We start from the raw sequence: 24,085 nt of genomic DNA, 5'->3' as shown, positions 1-24,085 counted from the left end.
CTTGCTGCAAGACGGGCAGTGCTTGAAACCTGGAGAGCCTGGAATACCTCCTGTATCAGGGCTAGTACCTCAAACCAGGTGCTAGAACCCGCGTAAACACAACCAAAAAAATCATCATCTGTTTGTTTTTTTAAACTAACAAACTACACAGGGGTACTATATACGGTTACTGATAGACTGGCAGAAGCCAGGACAGGGAACTCCAACAACAGTCATGTTGTTTTCTGGGCGACACCCCAGACAGGATGGCTGCAGCACTAGCCTGCTTAATGGCCCATTAAGAAATTCATAGGTACAGGGGGTTCAGGGGAAGAAGGCAGGGATATACCTGATGAGTCACCAGGACTTACTCATGTGACTCTGGACTCCCTCTTATTCCTGTAAATTTCCACAAGCAGCATGGAAAAGGACAAATGACATAAAAGGCAGCTGCACCACATCCATTGTGTCTTCAGCCTACCTCTGGATCAACTCATCTACAACTGAACTGAAACTGTGAAACAAAGGACTGAGAACCATCCAGGTACTGGATGCATACTAGAGGGACTATACAAGCCTGCAAACTCCACAATTCTATTAGAAACCTGATATATATGGACTTTCAAATCAATTGTTTGTGTCATATTGCTTTAATCCTTTAACATTTCTCTTATAGTTTGTTTCTTTCTTTTTATAATAAATCCTTGGTTTTATTTACTAAAGGATTGGCTGGCAGCATGGTATTTTGGATAAAATCCAAACGTATATTGATCTAGTACTGTGGCTGGCCCTTTGGGGTCAGGAAAAACCTTTTTGGTAAAGAGCACAGAGTTTTAAATAACTGGTCTCTTTACTGGACCTAGTGACTGATTGGGAGCCAGAGGCTGAAATGCAGTGAAGGGGGCTGTGTATATTTTTATTTAGGCTTCTTGATAACCAGTGTGGGGAATCGGAAGCACTGTTTATGGCTGGTTGGGAAGTCTGACTTCAGTGTCACCCACCAGTGCTGGGAGAATCTGCTCTCCTTTTGCAGCCTGTCCTGACCTTGACATTTTCAGGTGGCTGCCCTAGGCACGGACGGGTCACAGCCTCATCAGGCAATGATGATGATGAGGCAGATAAGGGTGGAATGGGCAACTGTTCCTCCGCAGCTGGGATAGCCTCTCCAGCTGAAATCCCCGCCACCTGGTCTGGCTCCTCATCCAAGTCGGGGGTGGACGCATCTCTCAGATGTTCCCAAGATTGACTGCTGTACCTGCAACCCCGGGGACAGGAGGAAATCCCCACAGGTTACAGTACTGCCATGGACCAGGCCATTGTGTCGGTGGCTATGAGCCTGGTAGCAAGCCAAAGGGAAACCTGCAGCAGTGGCTGGGTTCACTTGGCCCCTGATAAAGCGATTTCCTCCCCCTCTGAATCCAAGGGGTCCTCTCCTGGTGACCATGGCAGTGCTGACCTCATCTCCACCTATCTAGTGCACAGGGATGCCTGGTGTCTCAGTTCTGGGAGTGGTGCCGGGACTCCATCGATTGGTGCCGAGCATCCAGGGATCGGTGATGATACTCTGGCAACTGGTAGCGGTGCTCCAAGGACCAACAACACGGCTCTGGGGATTGGAGCCAGGAGCCTGGCAACCTGTATCGAGGGTCTGCAGACTGGTACCAAGGGTCCAGCGATCGGTACCAGGAGTCCGGCTGCTGGTGGTGGCTCTCCGGGGACCAGTAACAGGAACCTGACGACTGCTGTCGGGGTGTTGGTGACCGACAGGGTGCCAGAAAGTGGTGACAAGGTGTCAGGGATCTGTGCAGGGCCCCAATTGTGGGCTTGCCCCTGGATGCACTCTTAGCCATCTGTCCCAGCAAGGGGGGCTCTCTCCTCCCTGGGAGTGGGTGGGCACAAGGAGAGAGAATAAGTCCTTGGCCGCTTGAAAGGCCTCGGGTGTGGATGGTACTGTGAGGGGCCAGGTCCCCCTACCACTGCCAGGAGTCAGAGGTGAGTCTCAGGGAGGGCTGGGAGCTCTAATGGGTGAGGTCGTAGCCGACCCAAGTTCCGGGGATGATGAGCGGTCCGGCACGGGTCTTGGCATGCCCCGTCCCTGAAGCTATGTCCTTGCGGGACTAACAACTATAACTACTAACTCTAAGTAATTGACTGATCTAACAGCTATATACACTAAATCTACAGATGAAAACCAGTGATAGTATTGCTCGCCGAGGCAAGGACTTTCTTGCACCGTTATGGGTGGTAAGAAGGAATGGGGGATGGGGAGGGAGCAGCAGCACCCCTTATACCAGCACATACACGCACCACTGCAGAAGGTGCTAGAGCTGACCCTGCGGATACCACTGAGGAAATAATCTCCACCCACACCTGACATGGAATGGATGTGAGCAAGCACTCAAAGAAGAACCAGGGGTCACTCAATGAAATTAATAGATAGCAGGTTGAAAACAAACATATTAACGTAGTTCTTCACACAAGGCATAATCAACCTGTGGAACTCATTGCCAAGGGATGTTGTGAATGCCAAGAGTAAACTGGATTCAAAAAAGTATTAGATAAGTTCATGGGGAATAGGTCCACCAATGGCCATTAGCTAAGATGGTCAGGGATGCAACCCCATGTTCTGGGTGGCTCTAAACCTCTGACTGCCAGAAACTGGGACTGGATGATGGGATGGATCACTTGATAAATTACCCTGATCTGTTCATTCCCTCTGAAGTATCTGACAAGGGCCAGTACCAGAAGACAGGTCAGACCCAGTATGGCCATTCTTATGTTCTTAAATGACTCTCACTTCAGAGAAAAATATTCAGTACATCCGTCTTTGAAATGAATTTTAAAAAGACGCACTGACCTTTTAGGAAGTACATTGAGTATTTATATAAACATATATAAACATAAACATATAACCCTGATTTTCTTTGTGCCCCTATCTAGAACCAGTAGTTCATCCTCTGTGTTAAAGATGCTGCACCAAATAAAGTCAGATACTGGTTGCATCCCTGTTTGGCTTCCCAGCTAATTCAATAGTCTCTTATGCAACTGTGTAAAAACATGTAATAATTATAGAAAAAAATGGGTGGCCAGGATGCCTAATAGTAATGATATGTGGATGATATGAATCCAAGACTACCTCCCAAGGTCTTCAAGGGCTAAATCTAATTAAATGTTCCATAGAAATGATAATAATCATGGAGGTCATTTTTACTTGCCTATAAGATGGAACCTTCACCAGAACACCATGCCAAAACATTGATTTAGTTCTCAATTAGAGAATGTTCTTAGAGAACTGAATCAGCAGCTGCAGTTTCTGTAGCACCTGTGGTTTCCTTAGAGGATTCCCACCTAAGTGCTGACCAGGCCAAGCACAACTTAGTTTATGAGATTCAACTAGATCACAGCTTGATGTGGTGCGGCTGGAAGGAAGCAGAGAGACAGATGATTTATGTTTGAACTGGACAAATGAAGCACTGAGCACCAAGGACGCCTTCCCTCTAGCTGGCACAACTATTATCTATTCACTTCTATATTAGTTATCTTTCTTTTGATTTCTTCTTCCATTTTAACCATTCTCTCTCTCTCTCTCTTTTTCCTTTCAAGGCTCTACAACAGCAAATAAGCTCTCAATCAGCTGTGAATAAATCCAGACAGCGCCTCTTCCCAGGTGTAGATGTCAGTTCACTCCACCAGATGTCATTAGAGTTGGACATCTTTGATATATGACCAGAGGGAGGGAGGTTTAACTGGAACTGAGAGCTAAAGCCCTAGTTCTGTACAGCAGGTGTGACGAAACTGCAGGCTCTGAATCAGCTGGCAAATACAGTTCACATACTACTGATGCACAAAGCGCAATCCCATAGAAAAATGAATAAATAGTTGTGAGTGCTGTCATCTCAAAATATAAACATAAGTTTAATAGGTTTATTTATTAACCTCTTGCCCTCAAAAATACAATTGATCAGTACACGGGCTAAATGTTCAGTATGGCGATTGAGGTAGTAAGGAATCATTAACAAAAGTTCTGCACGTAGCTTCTTGTGCAGTGTGCTGAGAATTTCTCTCATATAGCAATCCTGCTCCCAGTTCATTTGAATAAGAACACTCCATATTATTGCTCCATGTCTATTAAATTGTTCTAGATGGGGAGAATGACTGGATGCACAAGCTGACCTCTCATTAAAAAGTTCCTACATCCTACACTACTGCATTTTACACTGTTCTATTTCAGAAATAAAATATGAAGAGTCACAGACAGAATATTTGAAATTTTCCTTCAGCATCAGAAAAGATGATGAGTAGAAGGATTTATGATGGCTAAACCTCAAATTGCAATATCTATAGAACCACTATTCAAATATTTCACCCAGGGAAGACCCTATACCCTCAATTACACGAACAGAGGCAATCTGTCTCTTCTGAGAACAAAATTAATGAATCTGTACAATTGAGACAATTAGTTCACTCCATAATTATCACAGCTTTGGTGATGTTTCAAATTAATGTAATGCAAGATGTAGAATTAATTTGATCCAGCTCAATAACCTAAATGCAGACAGCTCACAAGTAAAAGTAATGTAAATTTTAGATTATCTTTTTTTCATATCTACTTTAAAGAAGCATTAGAAGTAATGTCAGCCAGGAGGTGATTACATACACTGACTTAAATGTTAGAAATATATAAAATCATTCATATCAAATATCATGTCAAATCACTAAAACTTCTGAGATTTACAAAAATTTGAGTCTATTTAAAAAAAAATGACATTCTTCCCACTGATCCTTTGTAAGTGGTAAACAAATTTCTGACACAACAATTTTTGTAAGGCAATTACCACTGCCTGACATTTAAGGTCCTGCTCCTGCAAGTAATCTGCACTGAGTGACCCCTGCACCCATGAGGAGTTCTGAAGTTAGTGGGGCTCTGTGTATGACTCCCAGGGTCCAACCACATGGACCTGATTAAAGGACTAGGTTTGTCCTTACATGAAAAACGCTGAGAAGTCTGTAACAATTACTGACTTTTAATTGCTGTGCTTACCTTTAAAATCAAACTGATAGATGTTTTTCAAGGATTCATGAAGAAAGTAAAAGCTTCCTAGAGCCTGTAGAAAAACAAAAAATAAATAGTGATAAGAATATTCTGCTTTTCGTCAAAACCAAAATGGTGAGCCAGCTTTTCAAATGCAAAAAAATATAAGACATTGAATATCCGTAATTAAAAATACTACATATTAAAAATAAAACATTTTTAGTAAATCCATAAAAGAAATGAGTTCCTTATTTATGTTTCTTTTAAGTTTCATAAGCAGCTATAATGAAGGCCATTAGCAGTTTACTAAATTTGCTAAGGCCACAAACACTTGATATACTTTAAAAATACTAAACAGATTTAATTAGTGATTTTAAAAAACAACTTTATAGGTACATCACACATTCAGAAATAAACAAATTAAGAGCTCTCCTCTGAACAGTGCTAAGCACCTTCACCTGCCATTGAAATATTCCCCATATAGTCTGCCTCATAATTCCTCTGGATTGCAGATCCATCAATGACTTCATCCTTCCAAGAGTCTGCCAAATGGTTTCTGCTTCATATACAGGGCAAAGCAAATGTTTTGGAGGCAGTGTGGACTGCAGGAATGACACAGGGCTGGGAGTCAAGAACTTCAGAGACCAAATCCTAGATTAGCCATTTTCTCACTGTGTAGTGCAGAGCAAATCACATGGCCTCTTTGTATCAATTTCCCATCTGTAGAATGTAAGTGTGACACACAGGTCCCCTGGTAAATGGGAGTGTGATACACACAGCTGGTAATGTATTCACTGTAATAGCAACTTCTAATAGACCTAAAACTCACTACACCCAGGACATCGCTTTCACAGTATTTATCCATGAACAATATCATGTGGGGTCTTAAATGAAAGCCAGTTTCACTAATTACGAATATTGTTGAAAATGTATGTACTGCTATTATGTAGGAGTTATGTATCAAGTTGTTAGTCCTCAGAAGAGGTGAAAACTGGTTTCCTGCCAGACCAGAAAAGTTTATCCATCTATCTGTTGAAATGTAAATTGAGAACTGTTTCATTCACACTGCCAGTCTGAACAAAATGAAGACAAAGAATTGTAAGATTTAATAGGAGGAGAAGTACAGCAGCGAGAACGGACCCTTAGCTGAAGGGTGCACTTCAAAGGTTTACTGGACTATAACTGGGAGGCAGGGAAAACACCTTGTTATCCTGCACTTAAGAGGAAAATGGACAGTGCATTTACATTAATGAAAACTGGATCACAACTAGCCTTGGCTGGAAGCATTACAAAAGGTTTTGGGTGAGATAAGACTGCTCTACACAAGAGGCTAGCCTGTTAAGTTTAGTCTCTAGAAAGTGTGTACTGATTTTGTTTTATATGTAACCCTTCTGTTTCCATTATCCTTACTCACCATCTCTTGAATCTTGATCTTCGGTAATAAACTTATAATTCTTTTCACTATAAATATAGCTGAGTGCCCTGGTATTGTACAAGGAGCTAATCCTGAGCTGAAACATTCAAGCTGGTGAGTACACTCTTCCCTTGGGGACAACATACCTAGTATTACTATGAGTGTTCAGTGGATGAGGAGCTAAACACTACAGGGGAATGCTTTAAAGGGTTCAGGAATTGGGGTGCACCTATTTTTAACCTTCAAGGGAAAATAAGGGCTGGCATAGCCCAGTGGAGATTGATTGGGGGCTAACAGATTGGAGGTATCAGGGACTGGGCACCCAGTTAAGCACAAGCAAGTCTCCCTCTTGCTGGGGGGGGGGGGAGAGGGGGTGTAACAACATGAATCATAGTCCTGAGCACCCCAAGAACTCTCACAGGGTAATACTTATGTATCTCACAGGGGTGTTGTAAAGATTAGTTTGTGCTTATACTGCTCTTTTCTACTATTAAATATTTCAGTAATAACCACCACTGTATTCAGGTGATTGCATGGTATTCCATGCTAATACTTACAGTAATATTGTCATTTGCATAATGATCACACTTAATTTTATTAATATTTTAAAGTATAAATGGATTACTAAAACAGTGAAATACCGTGCCAGTATGACAGGTATGTCTAGGGGCAATTAGCTATATCAATTATCTGGGAATATTACTAAGGATAATATCATCCATATCATAATTCATCTTCCATAAGTCTTTGGTTGCCAGAGTGCTATAATTTGAGGAGCACTGAAAGCCAACTTCTCAGTTATCAAATCTGGAATCCTTCTCTGACTTTCAAACTAGTAAAATTTGTCCACCACACTCCACAAAGCATTATGCCAGGCATAATATACAAGTAATATCAGTCCCAGTGATCTTAGTCTTTGTGCTGCTGGAGCAAAACTTGGTCATCTTTTAAAGGGATAGGGTGCAAAAAGGGTATGAGATCTGGCAAAGGTAAAATTCACCTAATCTGTTGCTGGAACTAACTTCAAAGTTTTGTTTCAAAATGGAAAGTTTGCATAGGAAATGAAATCTCTTAGCTGTGAAAAGCTTCTCTTCATCAACATGCAGGAAGTCTCCTAGCTATTTAAAGAGATTGATGTATGATCAGATACCAGTAAAGCAAGGCTGAATAACTCAAGCAAACACCGGGGGAAGAAAGTTAATTCTCCAGATTAGGTTTGCTTTGCCATACTCAAAATTCTATGTTTCTAATCCTGGCCTAGTTTTATAATCTATGCTCTTTCATTAAGATCTTTTCCAAAAAATATTCTCTGGGGCTGGGCTTTTCAAAGGAGACTAAGGGAGTTAAGTGTCCAAATCACATTGAAATTCACTGGGAGCTGCATTCCTACCTTCCATAGACTCTTTTGAAAAATCACAGCCGAAATCAACTTCTGAACTCTCCCATGTTCTAACATTCAGCAAAGCACATAAACATACCACTATTCCCATTTCTTTTCAGCAAAGCACATAGGCCCCAATTCAGCAAAGCAAAGCAAAACACTTAAGGATATGCTAAAATCCATCCCTATCCCGCAATGCAATTAGGCCATGGATTAGGGAAAGCATCCTTATTCAAAACAGCACTTAAGCATTGTTTCACTTTAAGCATGTCCATAAGTGCTTGGGGTCTCAATTCAGGAAAGCACATTAGTGCTTAATTATGGGACCTAAGTGGGTGCTTAAGTGCTGTCCTGAATACAGAACAGAATAGAAGGTCTGGGTCCCTGTCCATAATTCACAATTAATGACAAAAGAAAAACTAAATAGACTGTTGAGGGTAAGGGGGTTACCAAGAGACCTGACCAAAACTGGCTGAACCAAGCCTAGGTGGTCTGTAAAAGGCAGTATCTGAGCTCAGGCATTAAGAGTCTGATTACTGGTTGCCAATATTTACTGTATTATTTCTACCAACTGCATCTGAGGAAGTGAGCTGAAGCCCACGAAAGCTTATGCCTGCTGAAATTAAATTTGTTAGTCTTTAAAGTGCTACAGAACTCTCGTTATATACAGACTAACACGGCTACCCCTCTGGAACTGACTACTGGTTATTAATCATCATCAACAAACAGTGGCCCCATTTAAGTCAATACAAGTTTTGCCACTGACTTTACTGGGGCCAGAATTTAACCCACAGTGGTGTTTTTTGTTTTTTAAACTTCTTTCCATTTCTATAATTTTTTCCCTTCTTCTTCTAGTTAGTGATTGGGGGGTTGATGAAATATAATTTATATAATTCTACTTTTATATTTTCAGTTATAAAATTCTCTTACTTCTCTTCTTAATTCTTAATTAAGAATTCTATTATTTGTCTTTTCCCCACCAAAGTTCAGGAGTTCCTTGATGAGTTTTTAAACTTCTTGGCTAAGGTAAATAGAAGCAGCTGAGGGGAAAAAACAAGAATATTTGCCATTATGTGAAGTCTTAATGACGAGTATAAAAGAACCAAACAAATAAGATGATTTGGTTTTATTTGGTCTTTTTACTTCTCTACTGACTGAGATACCCTCCCTGGCAGAGTAGTGTTTTGGCTCAGTGATTGCTGCATTATTTATGAGAAGCTGCACATTTAGAGATTAAACATTTGCTGATTTGTCAAAAGCACAAACATGAGGTCCTGCCCATCTCCTTGACATATTAGTTCATCCAACGGAAAACACTGTCACACATTTAATTGATGAGTACACTTTCTTGTGACCCAGGAAGCCTGCTCCGGGGTTGGGTTTTTTTTTAATGGAGGTAGCAAATAAGAAAAAGCAGGAGACATTCTTGTTTAGGCCTCAAGGTTAACTATTCTGCAACAAGGACAGATTGTCAGAAAAAAACATTCTGATACAAGATAAAAAAAAAAAAGGCTGACACCTGCTATTTAATTTCTTAATTTAATGGAATTATATTAGCAACTAATAAAAAGGCGATGCTACCTCATGGCTAAACTTTGATTATATTTTGGCCTTTGGTTTTTTAAAAACCCAGAAGATTATTCTTAAATAGTAATGTACTAATTGAGTTTTTTGCTTGTATAGAAGGGTTTATTTTGCCCCCCTTTATTCGTGTAGATAAAATCCCTATCCAGAATCACATGAAACCCATTATAGCTGTACTTGGAATGCAGCTAAATCACACATGAAAATCTCTTGGCTAATCTTAATCACAAATAAATACAATAAAATAAAAAGCAACAATGGCATTAAAGTCCCAACTTGCAACATTAAATCCAGAAAATCCTATGTTAAAAATGTCTAGATTATTAAAGTGTACATAGGTACTGCTCTTAAGGAATGGTATCAAACAAAGACCACTGCTCAAATAAATTTATTTTCAGAATATTGTTAAATTACTGTGAGGTTGGCTAAAAACGGGTAAAGTAGTCTGACATTAGTTTGACACTATATCTCAAAACCGTGAGCCAGACTCTGATATCCTTACTCACAAGTCATCGCATTGGAGCATGTGGGTCCATTTTTGGAGTAAAGTACTACTCAGTGTGAGTAGTGGTCTCACAGTCATGACTTGAGGATAGTGGTGCTGTTTGTTACACTTTGGGTATTTGAGGACATTGGTGCTGCTTAACCAGTAGAGGGAGCATAAGAGTGCTGTGTTACACACACAAAAACCACATTAACAGAACATTAAGTTGGCAAAGTCAAGCACTCAAAAGTTTGGAAATGCCAGAATCAAGGTTGCCCATATAACCTTAATTTAGCCCCCTTGTGCATACGCAGTATGATAGTCTTTTAATTACTTGATCATATACTATTTCCTTTGATAGGACCCCTACCTTATTCAGTGCAGAGGATGGACAGTTCTCATTTAATTTTGTTTCATATTCATTGTATTCTCTTTATAGTTCAGGATGTGGCACAGCTTCCACTGATTTCAGGTGCAGCTGTGAGTGCTCAGCAGTTTTGCAAATCAGAATCCAGGGTCTCATGTTGGGCACCAAAGAGTGAGGCACACACAATTAGTGACCACTTACGAAAATTTTGGTTAAGTGACTTGACTAACATCACACAGGAAATCTGTGGCAGTTCTCTAGTGCAGCATTCAACTGTCTTAACTATGAGACCATTCTTTTTCTACCAGCAGTTCTCTGTCTCATTCAAAACTTCTACAACAAATGAACCAGAGGTACTACAGACAACAATCTCCCTTATTATACACCACTGATTCATCCCCAGACCAGGTTCTAATCTGTGCACTGAATCAAGAAGGGGTCCTGTGGAAAAAGTAGTATGTGGTCATGTAACTAAAGACAGTATCATATCGCCTACACAATAGGAGGTCAAAATTAAGTTGTATAGGCAGCCTTAATCTGACATTTTCAAACTTTTGGGTGCTTGCTTTTACAACTACAGTTTTTTTTAAACATAGTTGTATGTGCGTAATTTCCTAGTTTTTAAAAAAAGTAAATTGAAAAAGGAGAAATTCCATTATGTGGCATCATAAATTGGCACCCATATGGGTCAGCAGCAGAGCTGGCACCTTCAGATACATATCTCTGCCTCTTGAACTGATGGAGTAACTGATAGTGGTAATAGGTTGTCATACTATATGTGGAACAGCAGTGAAGGGGGATGAGACACTTAATGAGTGGGTTTCCCAGCTATTTGCTGACAGCAGAGGCATGATGAGACTCACAGATTCTGTTACAGACTCCAAAGCAGCATGGATTCTAGTGGGCACAGACTTTGAGAATGACCAGTGACAGAGCCTGGGTGATGGGTCATTGGCAGTGGCCTGGAGAGCGAGCCTGCCCCACATTCACCTGGCAGTGGTGGCTCCTGATGCATGGGGCTGGGCTAGATTCCCCACTCTGGGCACTGCCACCTGGCACGTGGGGTCACCGTGCCATTCAAGTTTGGCCCTGCTGCCCCTTGATGATGATGGAGGGGTGGCTGGGCCAAATTTGAGTGATCAGCTCTGCGACCTGGTGCTTGGGGTTGCAGTGGTATGTGACCCTCTGCACCACGTTGTAACGTCTGGAGCGGGAAGCCAGGCCCAGCCGCTGCCAGGTGTGTGGAGGGCAGCCTCACTCTCCAGCCTTGAAAAGGTGCCAAACGTAGACCTAAAGGCTGCTGGGCTCCCCATCTCAGTCCTAGTCTCCTTCCCCAACTCCTTCTCCCCAGTTTCTTTATCCGGCCAGTCCCAGTCTCACCTAGACATGGTCCATGCTCCAATATACTCTCCCCCTCTGCCCAGCACTTGTCCTCCCTGCATTTGAGTCAGGCAGCTTCCTCCTCCATGTGCTGCCTGGGCCCAGCAGGGTCAATGAGAGCACAGGAGAGACAATCTCGCTGTTCTCAGTTCAGTTGCCTGGACCTGGAATGGCCCACAGCATACCATAGCTGCAATTGCAAAGAAAATCTGTTCAGCCCCGGGCTGGATCATGCCCAACAGGGACAAAATCTTCATGAAACTTAGCTACTAAAATCTAGTATCTACTGAGCATACGTTAACTGCTATTTTTAAAGGCTTATAAGCTGGCCACATTTTCATGGAGATGGCAAAAGATATATCCATGCCAAACTTCGAGTCCCTGCTCCAAAACTTGGGCATGCTAGATATTTTCAAAGAAAAGATCCTCAGAATTTTTTTAAAAAGGGGCAAAAGAACCCCATTTTTCCCTAACCTCATTCTCAGAAATGGCTGAAATTAAAGGGGGGGAAAAAAAACAAAAAAACAGACTGAGGCAGACACCTGATATGGAAAATTTCGGCCCGAATGGTAGAAGCATGGCAAAGTTAAAAGCAACAGAAAACAAGGTCTGATAATGGGAAGTGTTGGACAACCTTACAAATAAGCAGTGCTGTCTGCCTTGCCTATAATGTTTAAATAATACATTTAGAATCTAGTGGCCTGTGCCCATCAGACTAAAAGTTTTTAAAGGCAAGTGAAAATTTCAGCCTAAATTATAGGACTGTGAACACTTACTGTTTCATCACTTGTGACAGTTAAAACTAGACATTAGCAAATATACTAGAGAGGACTGAAATAACTTAATAGTTCCTTTCTATTTACAAATGCTATGATGCTATTAAAAAGACCTGCTATTTATACTCAGGCTACAAGTTTACTTTCTGAAGGTGTTGACTTGTTTCATGTACTGCTCCACTTTTACAGCTTTAATCTCAGTCTCTCTAAAGGACTTTATAGCTGATATGTAGAATTACACAGCATATTGTTTGGTTTGATAATCAATGTTTGTAGCATTAGTAGACTTTCAGCTGGAAGTGCACATAAAGGATCCATAAAGGAGCACTGGTGATGATTAAATAATACTTTACAGGTTCTCTGTCAGGTTCTGAGGCTGCCAACATTAAAGATGTGTTTTGAGTTGGGATGTAGTACACACAAATATATTAATGCTGAACACACCACTCACTAGAGGTAAATGTTAATGGAATGGAAATTATGGTTATCACCGACTTCAAACAGACTTAATCAGGTTTATGTACATAAGCGGAAACCAATAAAAATGATGGAGTGTAGATATGCTATACACTCCTATGATTCCAGGGCAACGTAAGTGCAAAAAAGGAAACTTTCCTCAGGGCCTAAATCATGGATTCATCCTTTCCTAGATCAGATCACATTGATTCCGCTGGAGTACATCAACAGCAGTTACACCATACAAATTAAAACTTCAATACTCTGGTTTATTAAGCCGTTTAAAGAGCTTACTTACACTACTTGCTCAACACCATTTTAAGAGGAGCCCAACTAATTGCTGTTCAGCAGTAATATATGCAGAGCATTAAACATTTCATAGAGAAACTACATGGTACAAATAGAGATGACAAAGGCAGTCAAATTTTTAGGCCCCAACTTTTGAAACTGGAAGCTACAGAAGAAAACACATTCCTTATTCTAAATTAGAGGCTATTCAATTGATCATTCTAGCAGTTAATAAAAACTAAAATAAAACACAGCTCATAGTGAAGTGTAGAGTCTACACAAAGAGCGCAGAAGCATGTTAACTAAGTAAATTGCAAGATGCAGTCCAAGAAGTGTAGTTATATAAGAACATAAGAACCTTTTAAACCAGCAGTTCTGAATCAGGGGCACGTATACTCCTGGGGGTACACAGAGGTCTTCCAGGGGGTAAATCAACTCATCTAGATATTTGCTTAGTTTTACAACAGGCTGAATAAAAAGCACTAGCAAAGTCAGTACAATCTAAAATTTCATACAGACAATGATTTGTTTATACTGCTTTATATATCATACACTGAAATGTAAGTACAATATTTATATTCCAATTGATTTATTTTATAATTATATGGTAAAAATGAGGAAGTAAGCAATTTTTCAGTGCTGTGACACTTTTGTATTTTTGTGTCTGATTTTGTACGCAAGTGTTTAAGTGAAGTAAAACTAGGGTGTATGCAAGACAAATCAGAGTCCTGAAAGCAGTACAATAGTCTGGAAAGGTTGAGAGCCACTGGTTTAAACTTTTTTAAAGAAAGATTTATTTATCACACATATTTATTCTTCAGTTTCTGTAATAGACTCACCATTCTCAGTAGGCAGATTTACAGCAGAATTTAGAACACACACAGGTCAACAATAGCCAGGAATCTAAACCCCCCCTAAGAAAACTCTGTTTAGAAAAAGTCTGAGAAAATGGTGTGCCCCGTCCGTAATCAAACTTGGGCTTTGTCAGACCAAGAGAGGAAGCAATTCCAGAATTGAGGGCCCTCCACTGGGAATGCGTTGCCCAAGCCCCCTGTTGTATAAATCTGATGACCGTCAGGTTGATCATCTCAGTTGACCTCATTTCTCAGGGTAAGGCACAGACAGATTAAGACAGTCTCTTAATAGATATCCAAGACCCAAACCATTAAGGTATAATAAATACCAACCAATACTTTGTACTGCACCAGGAAATGACTTGGGAGTCAGTATAGAGTCTGGGACACATGTAATATGCTCCCAGAGTGAAACCAACTGAATAGGCAGGCAGCCACTGTCTTCACTAGCTGAATTTTCCAAATGGTCTTCAGATATAGGAACAAGAATACTGCACGGTAGTAATCCAATCCCTAAGTGTTATGCACGGATAATTTACAGTGAGCTCTGTATCAGAAGTGAAAGCTCTTAATCTGCTAAAACAAACACAAATGGAATTAAGCAGCTTGGCCCTGCTACTCTATGAGCATTCAGAAGCAGTCAAGGATCCCAACATTATATATTTGAGCTACAGAAGAGATAGCACCACTCTTCAATTGAAGGGGTAGCTGTTTTCTCCACCATTTCTTCAGTTCCTCCAACAACCCACAAGCATCACCCTTGCCTTGTCTGGATTAAACTTCAGCCAACTAGTTCTCATCCACACTCCAATCTCAGCCAGACACCCAGAACCCTGAAATCCTTACTAGTGGTGTTAGATGAAAGAGAGATGTAGAACCAAATGTCATCAGGATATTGAAGCCCACTCTGAGCATATAAGAGCTAAGTATGATTGTCATTCTCATCGTCTCCCACAGTGGGCTCACAAACACATCGAGAAGGAAGGGTAAAGGAATAGAGTGGATAGGAAACCTACATGTAGTTCTTTTGGGGCAGACAAGCAAACATTCATTCCTTCCCTCTCGGCATTTTCTAAAGAAAAAATAAAACAGCCAATTCCTCTATTTCTGCTGGTGTCTGTACCTGTGTTAACACCACCTTATGGTCAAAAATATCAGAGGCTGCTAAAAGATCTAAAAAAAGCAGCAAGACCACCTGATCTCCTGTATACAAGAAAAATGACTGAGATTACTAATTTAGTTCATATAGGTCACCTAACCCTTCCATGAGAAATGACTTTCAGTCTCCACTAACCAGGGCAAGATCTGAACTGGTGGAGGAGAGGCAAAAGACTCTCCACCAATCCCCTGAGTCATACAGCCCCTCCCTTAAATATACATATATATACATATATATACATATATATACACACACACACACACACACACACACACACACATTACAATTTTACACACCATGCCCACAGATATATTATGGAATCAATGCTAGTGGTTCTGTAATTAAGGGTCATTCAGAATTCCATCTAAAGCAGGGTTTAAATCTCTTGTCTAGGCAAGAATACAAATATTGATCATAACCAAAATTGCACAATTTACTGTCAGAGTAAAAAATTAATTTTCTGTAAAGTTACACATAAATCTAGTAAGTAGCTTAGCATTTGAAAGGAGTTCAGAATGAAATTCTAAGGTTGGTGTTTATTTTTTTCTGCCCCTCCTCCCAAACTTACAAATAAATTACTTCCTTTTTAATTCAAACTCCAGATGCAGCTTTAAACAATATCTCAGACATAAGAAATTAGAAGGACAAAGTAATTAGCAATCTTTTGTGAGAGAAACGATGATGCCTGGAGAGAGAAGCTCAAAGCGCCATTAACAGGCTGCGTGTTTCCAAAGATCTCAGGGATATCACAAACCAGACACCACTGCCAGACATGCACACCTAAAAGGAGTGCAGGAGTAGAGCCCCACTGCCATAGATTGCCTAAAATTTGCACTACAGGAGCTCCTCCAAGATGTGTAGGGAAAGTAGTGGTGGTTTGTAGGAAAAGAAGTGAACAAGAAGGGACAGCATGGCTGAGTAACAAAGAATTTTGCTCCCAGCACATGTTTTGATTGTGAATTCCTAGAAATTCTTTCAATATATCCATCATTAATTATAGTTACACAGTCAAAGATATCATTATAGATTTTTGTAAGAATTGATAAATATGGCTTGTGTGTCAAAATTCAGACTTATTGGAATGTGCAAGGTTGTCATTAAGCAGATGCCTGCATTTCAAGGGTAACAGAATGTTTACACAAGCTATCATTACTGGTCCATTTCCATTCTTTTTAACGCTTAAGATTTTTACTTTTAAAGTTCTGGTAACGTATGATGTACAAGGATGACAGAATTTATTATAGAAATAAACTGTAAATTAGTATATTTTTGTGGATGAAACATACATATCTATACATACCCATAGATACACTACTGAGCGAGAATAAGGTACTTTCATTTATATTAATGGTGCTTTAAATATCAGGGTTTTATTTTGCCAATCGTCATCAGCTATCCCTCAATATGAGGATGATGTCTACCGGGGGGAAGTCATTGATGAGACTTAAGATGGCTGATGAATCCAATTCCAGTATGTGATAGGTGGTTGCTTGGAGACAGCACAACTGCTGGCTGGGATGCTGTACACTTTCCTTCTTCCTTTGCCCTTCCTTAGCCTTTTGAGCAAGGCGATTCTCTTCAAAACAGGCTGAGGCTTGATGTATGATGTGATGCCACTGCAGTCTATTGCCAGCTAACTCTTCCCAATTCCCGGGGTCAATGCCTCCCTTCTTAAGATATACTTTCAGGGTGTCCTTGTAGTGTTTCCTCAGTCCTCCACAAGTCTTCTTATCATGACTAAGTTTAGAAAAGAGGTCTTGCTTCAGAAGACGAGTATCAGCCATTCGCCCATAATGACCAGTCCAGCAAAGTTGATGTTTCATAATCTTTGACTCAGCTTGCCAATAATTTGTTGCCAAATGTCCATTTTAGACTTTAATTATCCTCTAGATAGATATTCAATACAATATCATAAATCTATTTCATGATTCCATGCCAAATAGGTAGTTTGGATTAATTACTCCTAACACTGAAATTAACAGAATACTGTAGTCTTGTTGCATTACACATTCGATATTACAAAAATATCACTTTTTTGGTTGTATAGAAATTCTAGTATAAAAATCTGACTAACTCTACACCCATAATTTTTTTTTAATAGGTGTTGACACAGGGCTTTTAAAAGTACGTCATTTCAATTGTATAAGTTTAACACTCAAAGGAAATACTCTGAACAAAAGTTTAATTACTGCACAGAGTAAACATTTACTGTATTACCTCAATGAATGTGCTAAAGCTAATATTATATTATGAAATTGCTTTAAATACATTTAAAATAAATTGCCAGTGATGACACAGAAACTGTAATTCATGTAGTCATAAAATCCATAATTAGCTCTAATGAATATTTAAAGTCAAAGTTCAACCCAACTTTTTCAATGTTTAACCTACTATATCAATATAGTTCAAGGAATCCATTTATCATTGAACATGACAATGTCTGAATATTAATTAGCATAGGTCACTGCTGACAGGAAGCCCTTATCTCTTACAATCCTTTTGACTATAGTGCGTGTCAACAGTATGTTTGTCACGTCTCATATTATTGATTCCCTGCCTGTTTTGCTAAAAAACAATTAAAATATTTTACATATTTATAAACCTGACTGTCAAGAGTGCTTATTAATTTTCCATTAGTAAAATGCAGTCTATTAGCTGCCATATTTCAGCCAGAGGAAAAGAACCAAATAAGCAATGGTAATAACTCTAGACAGGAAGACAATAATTTTACATAAACACACTCTTATGGGATAGCAAAGGGGATACCTTGTCTGGCTACATTTGTGTAGCAATGAAATTAGAGAGGCCTCAGATGGAAAATTATTACATAGGAACCTGCTTTTAAAAGCAAATTCAGGTCCTGGCTCTCTCACTTTCCTTAAGAGGGTTCCTTAAGGAAGAAATGTTTTTATTTTTACTTATAATGAAAAGTATACAAGGATGTAAGTAACACTGCTATCTTTTCATATGGAGAAAAAAAATGGGGGTTGACCTGAGAGGGCACAGTGGAACCCTGTTACAGTGAAATTCCATTTCTATTGCCAAATGCTGGTCCAATGCATGAACAAACCCTATGTAAGTAATTCTGCTTTTACAGCAATATGCACCTGTAAGTAAGTAATTCTGTAAGTATGATCGTAATTCTGCTTTTACAGTAATATGCACCTGTATTTTGGCCAGCAGCCACCCTATGCACACTTCACTTTCACTGAGGAAGCACACAGAACTTTCCAGGACAAGGTGCACTACGCCTGGCAGTTGCAGAAATATTTGATGTGGGAGGGTGTGCATAGGCGTCACCAGTTAGGGCACGTATATACAAAAACAAACAGACGGCACACCTTGCTCTGGAACACCCTCCACACACAGTTCCTTTCACAGAGGGCATGTATAGAAACCTTCCTGCGGAATTTGAAGGAGCCAGGCTTGAATGAAAAACTTCTGCCACACACTCCTCCTGCTGTGGTCAGGTTTTCTGGTGGGCACTAATACAAGTTGACAATAATAATTAGCATGAATATAGTATTTAAAACAATCTTTTAATTAAGTACACTGAAAGTCCTAAATCATTTCAATGCACTGCAATTCCTGTTATTGAGAACCTTCACTTAAGATGAAGTTGTTGTGTGCAAAATAAATAAATAAATAAAATTGTGTATTACAGTCTAATTTCCATTTCAAATCAGTGGAACTACTCAGGTATTTAAAGTTAAGCACATGCAAATATATTTGCAGGATTGGGGTTGTACATTGTTTAGCCATTCAGCAGTTGCTGTTATTACCACTGTGTGGTATATATATTTACCCTAAAGGAAATAAAAGCAATTCCAAATTCCTATTAGAAAAACATATAGCATTTACTCTAAATTGCACAATGATTGTGACAAACTACATGGAAACATCTACAGTAGAGACTTGTTGGCAGCAACACCTGTAAGAGCAACCGCTGCTTACGAGCAACTTTTCCCCCGGGAACACTTCCCCTACTGTGAATTGTCCACTTGGTAATAGCAAAGAGCAACATTTGTGACGTCACATCCAGAGGCAGAGATTGGGGGACGTGTAGGGGAGTTGCCCTCTCCCCCCAAATTGCATCTTTTCACTCCCCTCCCGACCCTGGCCCTTCAGCACAGCTCCAGGGCATGCAGTCCTGTCCACTTGCCCTGCCTGACAGCCTGCGTGGAGACCATCTGTGGGAGGGAGTTTGGGGGGAAGATGGGGTCAGGGGAGCAGCAGAGGTGCAGCTGAAAATTTTCCTCCTCCCTTCCTCAGCATCTGGCTTGCAGGCAGCAGGGGCGTTGCTATTTTGCAGTGGGGAGTATCAGGGGGACCCCCACCCACTGAGCTATCCCCTCCATCTCAGTTACTAGCAGTGGGGTGTGGATGTGCTGTTTTGCAGTGGTGGGTCAGGAGACCTCCCTCCCCAGGGCACTGACCCATCCTCTTTCCCCCTCCCGTCTCCACTGTCCGTGCTAGGAGCCACAACCCTGTGCATGGTGCCCATCCCCACCATCCCTTGCCAGGGTGGAGCATGAAGCTGCCAGTAGGAGTATCCTCAGCCTGTCCTCTGCAGCCAAGCATGCTCAGCCATTTTGGAGACTGGGGGCTTCCCTGCCAAACTGAAGATTCCCCTGCCCCATTTCCTTCAAACTTGGGGTTCCCCCACCACAGACCATCCAATTCCCTCCCTCCCCCCACAACGTGGCTGCCTCACCCTTTCCAAAACACTTTTAACTCTTCATGTGCCCTTGGTCAGATGACACTTCCCATAACAGCAACCGCTGCTTAGGAACAATATAGCAAAAGGGCATCAATATGTTGCTACTAACGAGCGCCTACTGTAATCCAGATCAGTTCAACTGACTCTTACAAAGCAATTCTGATATAATTTTCACTTTCCAAGAAGTGAACAAAAGAAATGATGTAGGAACAGGCTTGTTCTAGTACATTTGAATAGAAAATGACAAAGTAACTACAAATAACGAGCAATATAAAAGTACATATTTGTCAACGGTGTTCATAGTCCACTTGATCCAGTATGTCTAAATTAACACTCAATGTCTATTACTCATTCAAGGTGGATAAAACTGACTGGGTACACAGATCAACTCATTAAAATATAATCTATCACTTTTTATTTGCAAACAAATTAGGTGTCCAGCAATTTATCATTTCCTGAATTAGAGTTATCAGCCAAAGTACATATAATTAAGCTGCTATTGTGCTTTTTTTGCATGAGGCCTTGTCTATCTGACATTTAGACATTTGGAACTTAAATGGACAAAACAATTTCTAACAACAGAGCTGTTATTTCAGATCCCTACAACCTAGATATAAACTTTAGTCCATCAGTATTTGAATAATTACACTTTTAAGGAGATATAAAAATACAGTAGACTCCAAATGTCCAATGACAAATTCAAAAATTTAAAAATAGTCACAGGACATAATGAAAATGTATGGGGTCAAAAAGGCTGGCTGATAACAACTACAGTTTACAGCATGTGTATGTTCAAAATCCGCATTGTAGACAATTTGGATAAAGAAGGAAAAGGGTTCTGCTATTTAACATCGATTACGATATTGGATAGGTAGTCTATTTTTCATATTTATAGCTTCCAATTATACAACCAACTCACACAAAAATTATATAGTTCATATGCTATTTAATTTTTTCATACATAACAGTTTTCATAACGTGGAATGTAAAAAAAACCAACCCACCTAATTATATAAATCAGAGCCCCATCTTACCAAGAGCTATGCCCAAGCTTAACTTTATGCATGTGACTAACTCCACTGACTTAAATGGGACTATTCACACTGGTAAAGTTATAGTTGTGTGTAACTTTTGACAAAATTGGGGCTCGGGATTCTATTTTTTCCAACCATAAAATCTAAAAGATCTATGTATGTCATAACATACACCTAGTATCTGTGATAAAGGACAGCCTACAATAATCTATCTTATAGCAGTGTACAACGGCTTGCCATAGTTGCCAATATATAGAGTCCTAATCATGGACCAGGAACCTCATTGAGCTAAGTGCTGTACAAATACAGAACAAACACTGTCCCTACCCCAGAGATCTTATAATCTAAGTGTAAGACAAGAGACGACAAATGAATCAAGACTTTTTTCCCAGGAACAATTTCCCAATTAAGTTCATGGGGTAAGGACCATACAGCCCTCAGCTAACCAGATGGTTGCGTTGCACACAGAGCTGCTGAAAAAGTGGTGAAACAATAAACCATCCAGCAACTTAAGGCAGTGCAGAATGTGGTGGCCCACGTGGTAAATGGAATATTTTACTTCAAGCGTATTGAACCGGTGCTCCCCAAATCTGCACTGGCTACCTGTGTGTTTCTGGGTGAAATTTAAGGTAGTGGTTTTAACTTTTAAAGCTCTACATGGCTACATAGCGACCACTTCTTTCACTAGGCCATTGTGCTGTAATTGAGATCAGCATGGGCTCTGCCTCTGGAGCCCCAATGGTATAAATAAATATACTGCAGCTGGCAAGGTGTTCTCTGTGAGCACCTCACAACCTTGGGATTTGGTCCCCACATGCCTTGGTCTGAAATTGCTCCAATCTGATGACCTTCAAGGCATGTTACGAATCTCATCATTTCCCCCCTGAGAACTGAAGATGGGGTTGAGAGTGGTCAGAATGGTGTAGAGTGTAGAACTATTAATAGGGAAGAGGGATTTGTGTTTATAGGTTGCCAGGCTCACTACTGGTGGATTATTGTAAACTGTTCTGCTGAACTTTGGATGTATTTTAAAATTATGTCAAAGGTGCTGCCTAGAGCCCATGGCATGGATACCCTTTTTAGCATTTCTATAAATCAAAATACATAACAGTAAAACTAGTGGAGACCCCACCACCCATCCTCTCCTCTTCACACAAATCCCCTCCTGCAGCAGGCTTCCTCTTGTTTGAAGTTTTCTTCTTGAGGGAGGGAAGAGACCTATTACCCTACGTTTATAGAGAGAATAGCAGGGTGTTAAAAGACCCATGGCAACTTCAAAGGCATCTCTTCCAATTTTATATTGAGTCTTTTGTTTCCATTAACTGATTTTCTCTCTGTGGCAGAGTGGTGTCTCTGGAGTATGCCCCCTTATGGACTAGGGTGGCTGTGCAGGAGTCCAATCCTTTGTTCCCTCCTGGGTTTCCCAATAACTTTCCACAGTACAAAGTACAAAGAACATTTCCCCTTCTGGGGCGGGGTGTATATCTAATTCGTTGAATCTTTACAAACAATTGTTTTAGTCCAAACCCTTCCCCTTGGTCGAGCGATCTCAAAGCCCTCCTGCATGAGGCTGAGGTCTGCTTCAGGCTGGCTTCTCTCAGATGGCCCCTTTAAATTACCCTAAACCAGTTCCATCTGGACTAGCAGTGAAGTCTTTTAAAACAAACAGAATGCAAAACATAAAATAACAAAAGTCATTTCTTCTCAGGTATCTCTACTGGTTGCAATCTTCCACCTTCATTCATGGCTTGGACTTCAGTCTTTTCTCCCCCTGGGCTGAGAGAGGCAAGAAGTTCTTCCCCTGCAAATGTCCCTCCTAGAGGAGGGAAGAGGCAGCTTATATAATGCCTTCTTTCACAGAGCTTGTTATGTCACCAATGTGGCATTCAGTCTCATTTTAACACTCTTAATATCAAAACCATGGGACTTTAGAAATAATATGACAATAGCAGGCATTCACACATACATAAAGAAGGCGTTGCCAATTTACCAACAGTTCAAACTGCCACAGTACTAATTAATTGAGCAGTGAAATGCTTAGTCATGTCCCAGAAGTGGGACAATTTGCTATATATATTTATATCCTGTTTCATTATATTTTCTGTGTAGTTCAATACTTAAAACTGAATATTCCACATGTGATTACTGAAGGAGCTTTTTCATTATGTTTGTTCAAGCTGACACATCAAAACGCTCTTGTAGCCCCACAAGTCATGTATTATGAGATCAGCTAATTCAGAATGTAACAACGCATTCACTACACTAAGCCAGCAAGTCCTGGATACATTGTTCCAAATGTTGTCCAATGATATGTATTTCCAAAACCTCCAATTCTTTGTTCAAACAATGGGCCATTGGCTTATATACATTCTTGTTCATTCCGTATATACTTAAAAACAATAAAGCAAATAAAATAACTTTTCATCAAAGAGTATAGTAATTAACCAGCAATAGTTCAGACTAGGACAACTTGGAATCCCTGTTTAGTTCTACATAAGTTCTGGCAAACTTTGTTTGCATGATTTCACCACCCTCAGTCTGTTTTACCCCATCTGGGCATCTCACCAAGAGAACATGATGCCTCTTGGTCTCTGAGTGGAGTTAAACCTATAAAGTTCTAAGCAGCTTGAGTCATGCCTACCTATAGACTTCCTCTCGCAACATGCCATGTTTGGTAAAATTTTCAAATGTGTCCAAGTGATTTAGGAGCCTGAGTCCCATTGACTTTCCATGGGACTTAGGAGCCTAGTTCTGGAGTCATTACAAAGACTTCTCTGACAACATTCCCCTCTCTTTGAGGGGAATTTAGCTGAAGTATTTCCACTGACTGCAACTGTCAGTGGATAAATTTTCAAAAGCACTAAAACGACATTGATTTTGATTTTTATGATTTAAAGACAATTAATGAACAATATGTGCTCGTGTTAACTTGAAACATTTCTAATATTTCTAACTTCCATGTATACTTTCTTTGCTACCTCAAAGTAGCAAATGCAAGCTCACATTCCATTTTCAAAGAGCTTTTATGATTCAATTATTTAAAAAGAACTGAACAAATTAATGAATGGAACTATAACTGTGCATAAAAGTATTTTATAAGTAAATGAATAATCCATCCACTATCTATTGCAATGCAAAAGAATATTATCTATGCCTTTTGATACTAACAACATTCAC

General features: G+C 40.1%; 1 protein-coding gene across 4 annotated transcripts in view; it reads right to left on the bottom strand.

Moving 5' to 3' along the window:
- The window catches only part of INPP5A (inositol polyphosphate-5-phosphatase A), a 372,135-nt gene that overhangs the window by 146,475 nt on the left and 201,575 nt on the right, over positions 1-24,085 (bottom strand). For all 4 annotated transcript variants that reach the window (XM_067533377.1, XM_067533379.1, XM_067533376.1 and 1 more), the window contains exon 5: positions 5,021-5,084. In XM_067533377.1, the coding sequence (XP_067389478.1) occupies positions 5,021-5,084 (64 nt within the window). The remainder of the gene's footprint in view (positions 1-5,020; positions 5,085-24,085) is intronic.

This window comes from Emydura macquarii, unplaced genomic scaffold, assembly GCF_026122565.2.
Source record: "Emydura macquarii macquarii isolate MOO-44397 ecotype Brisbane River unplaced genomic scaffold, CSIRO-AGI_Emac_v2 contig_3343, whole genome shotgun sequence".
Classification (NCBI taxonomy): Eukaryota; Metazoa; Chordata; order Testudines; family Chelidae; genus Emydura; species Emydura macquarii.
This window is presented reverse-complemented; position numbering and strand designations above follow the sequence as displayed.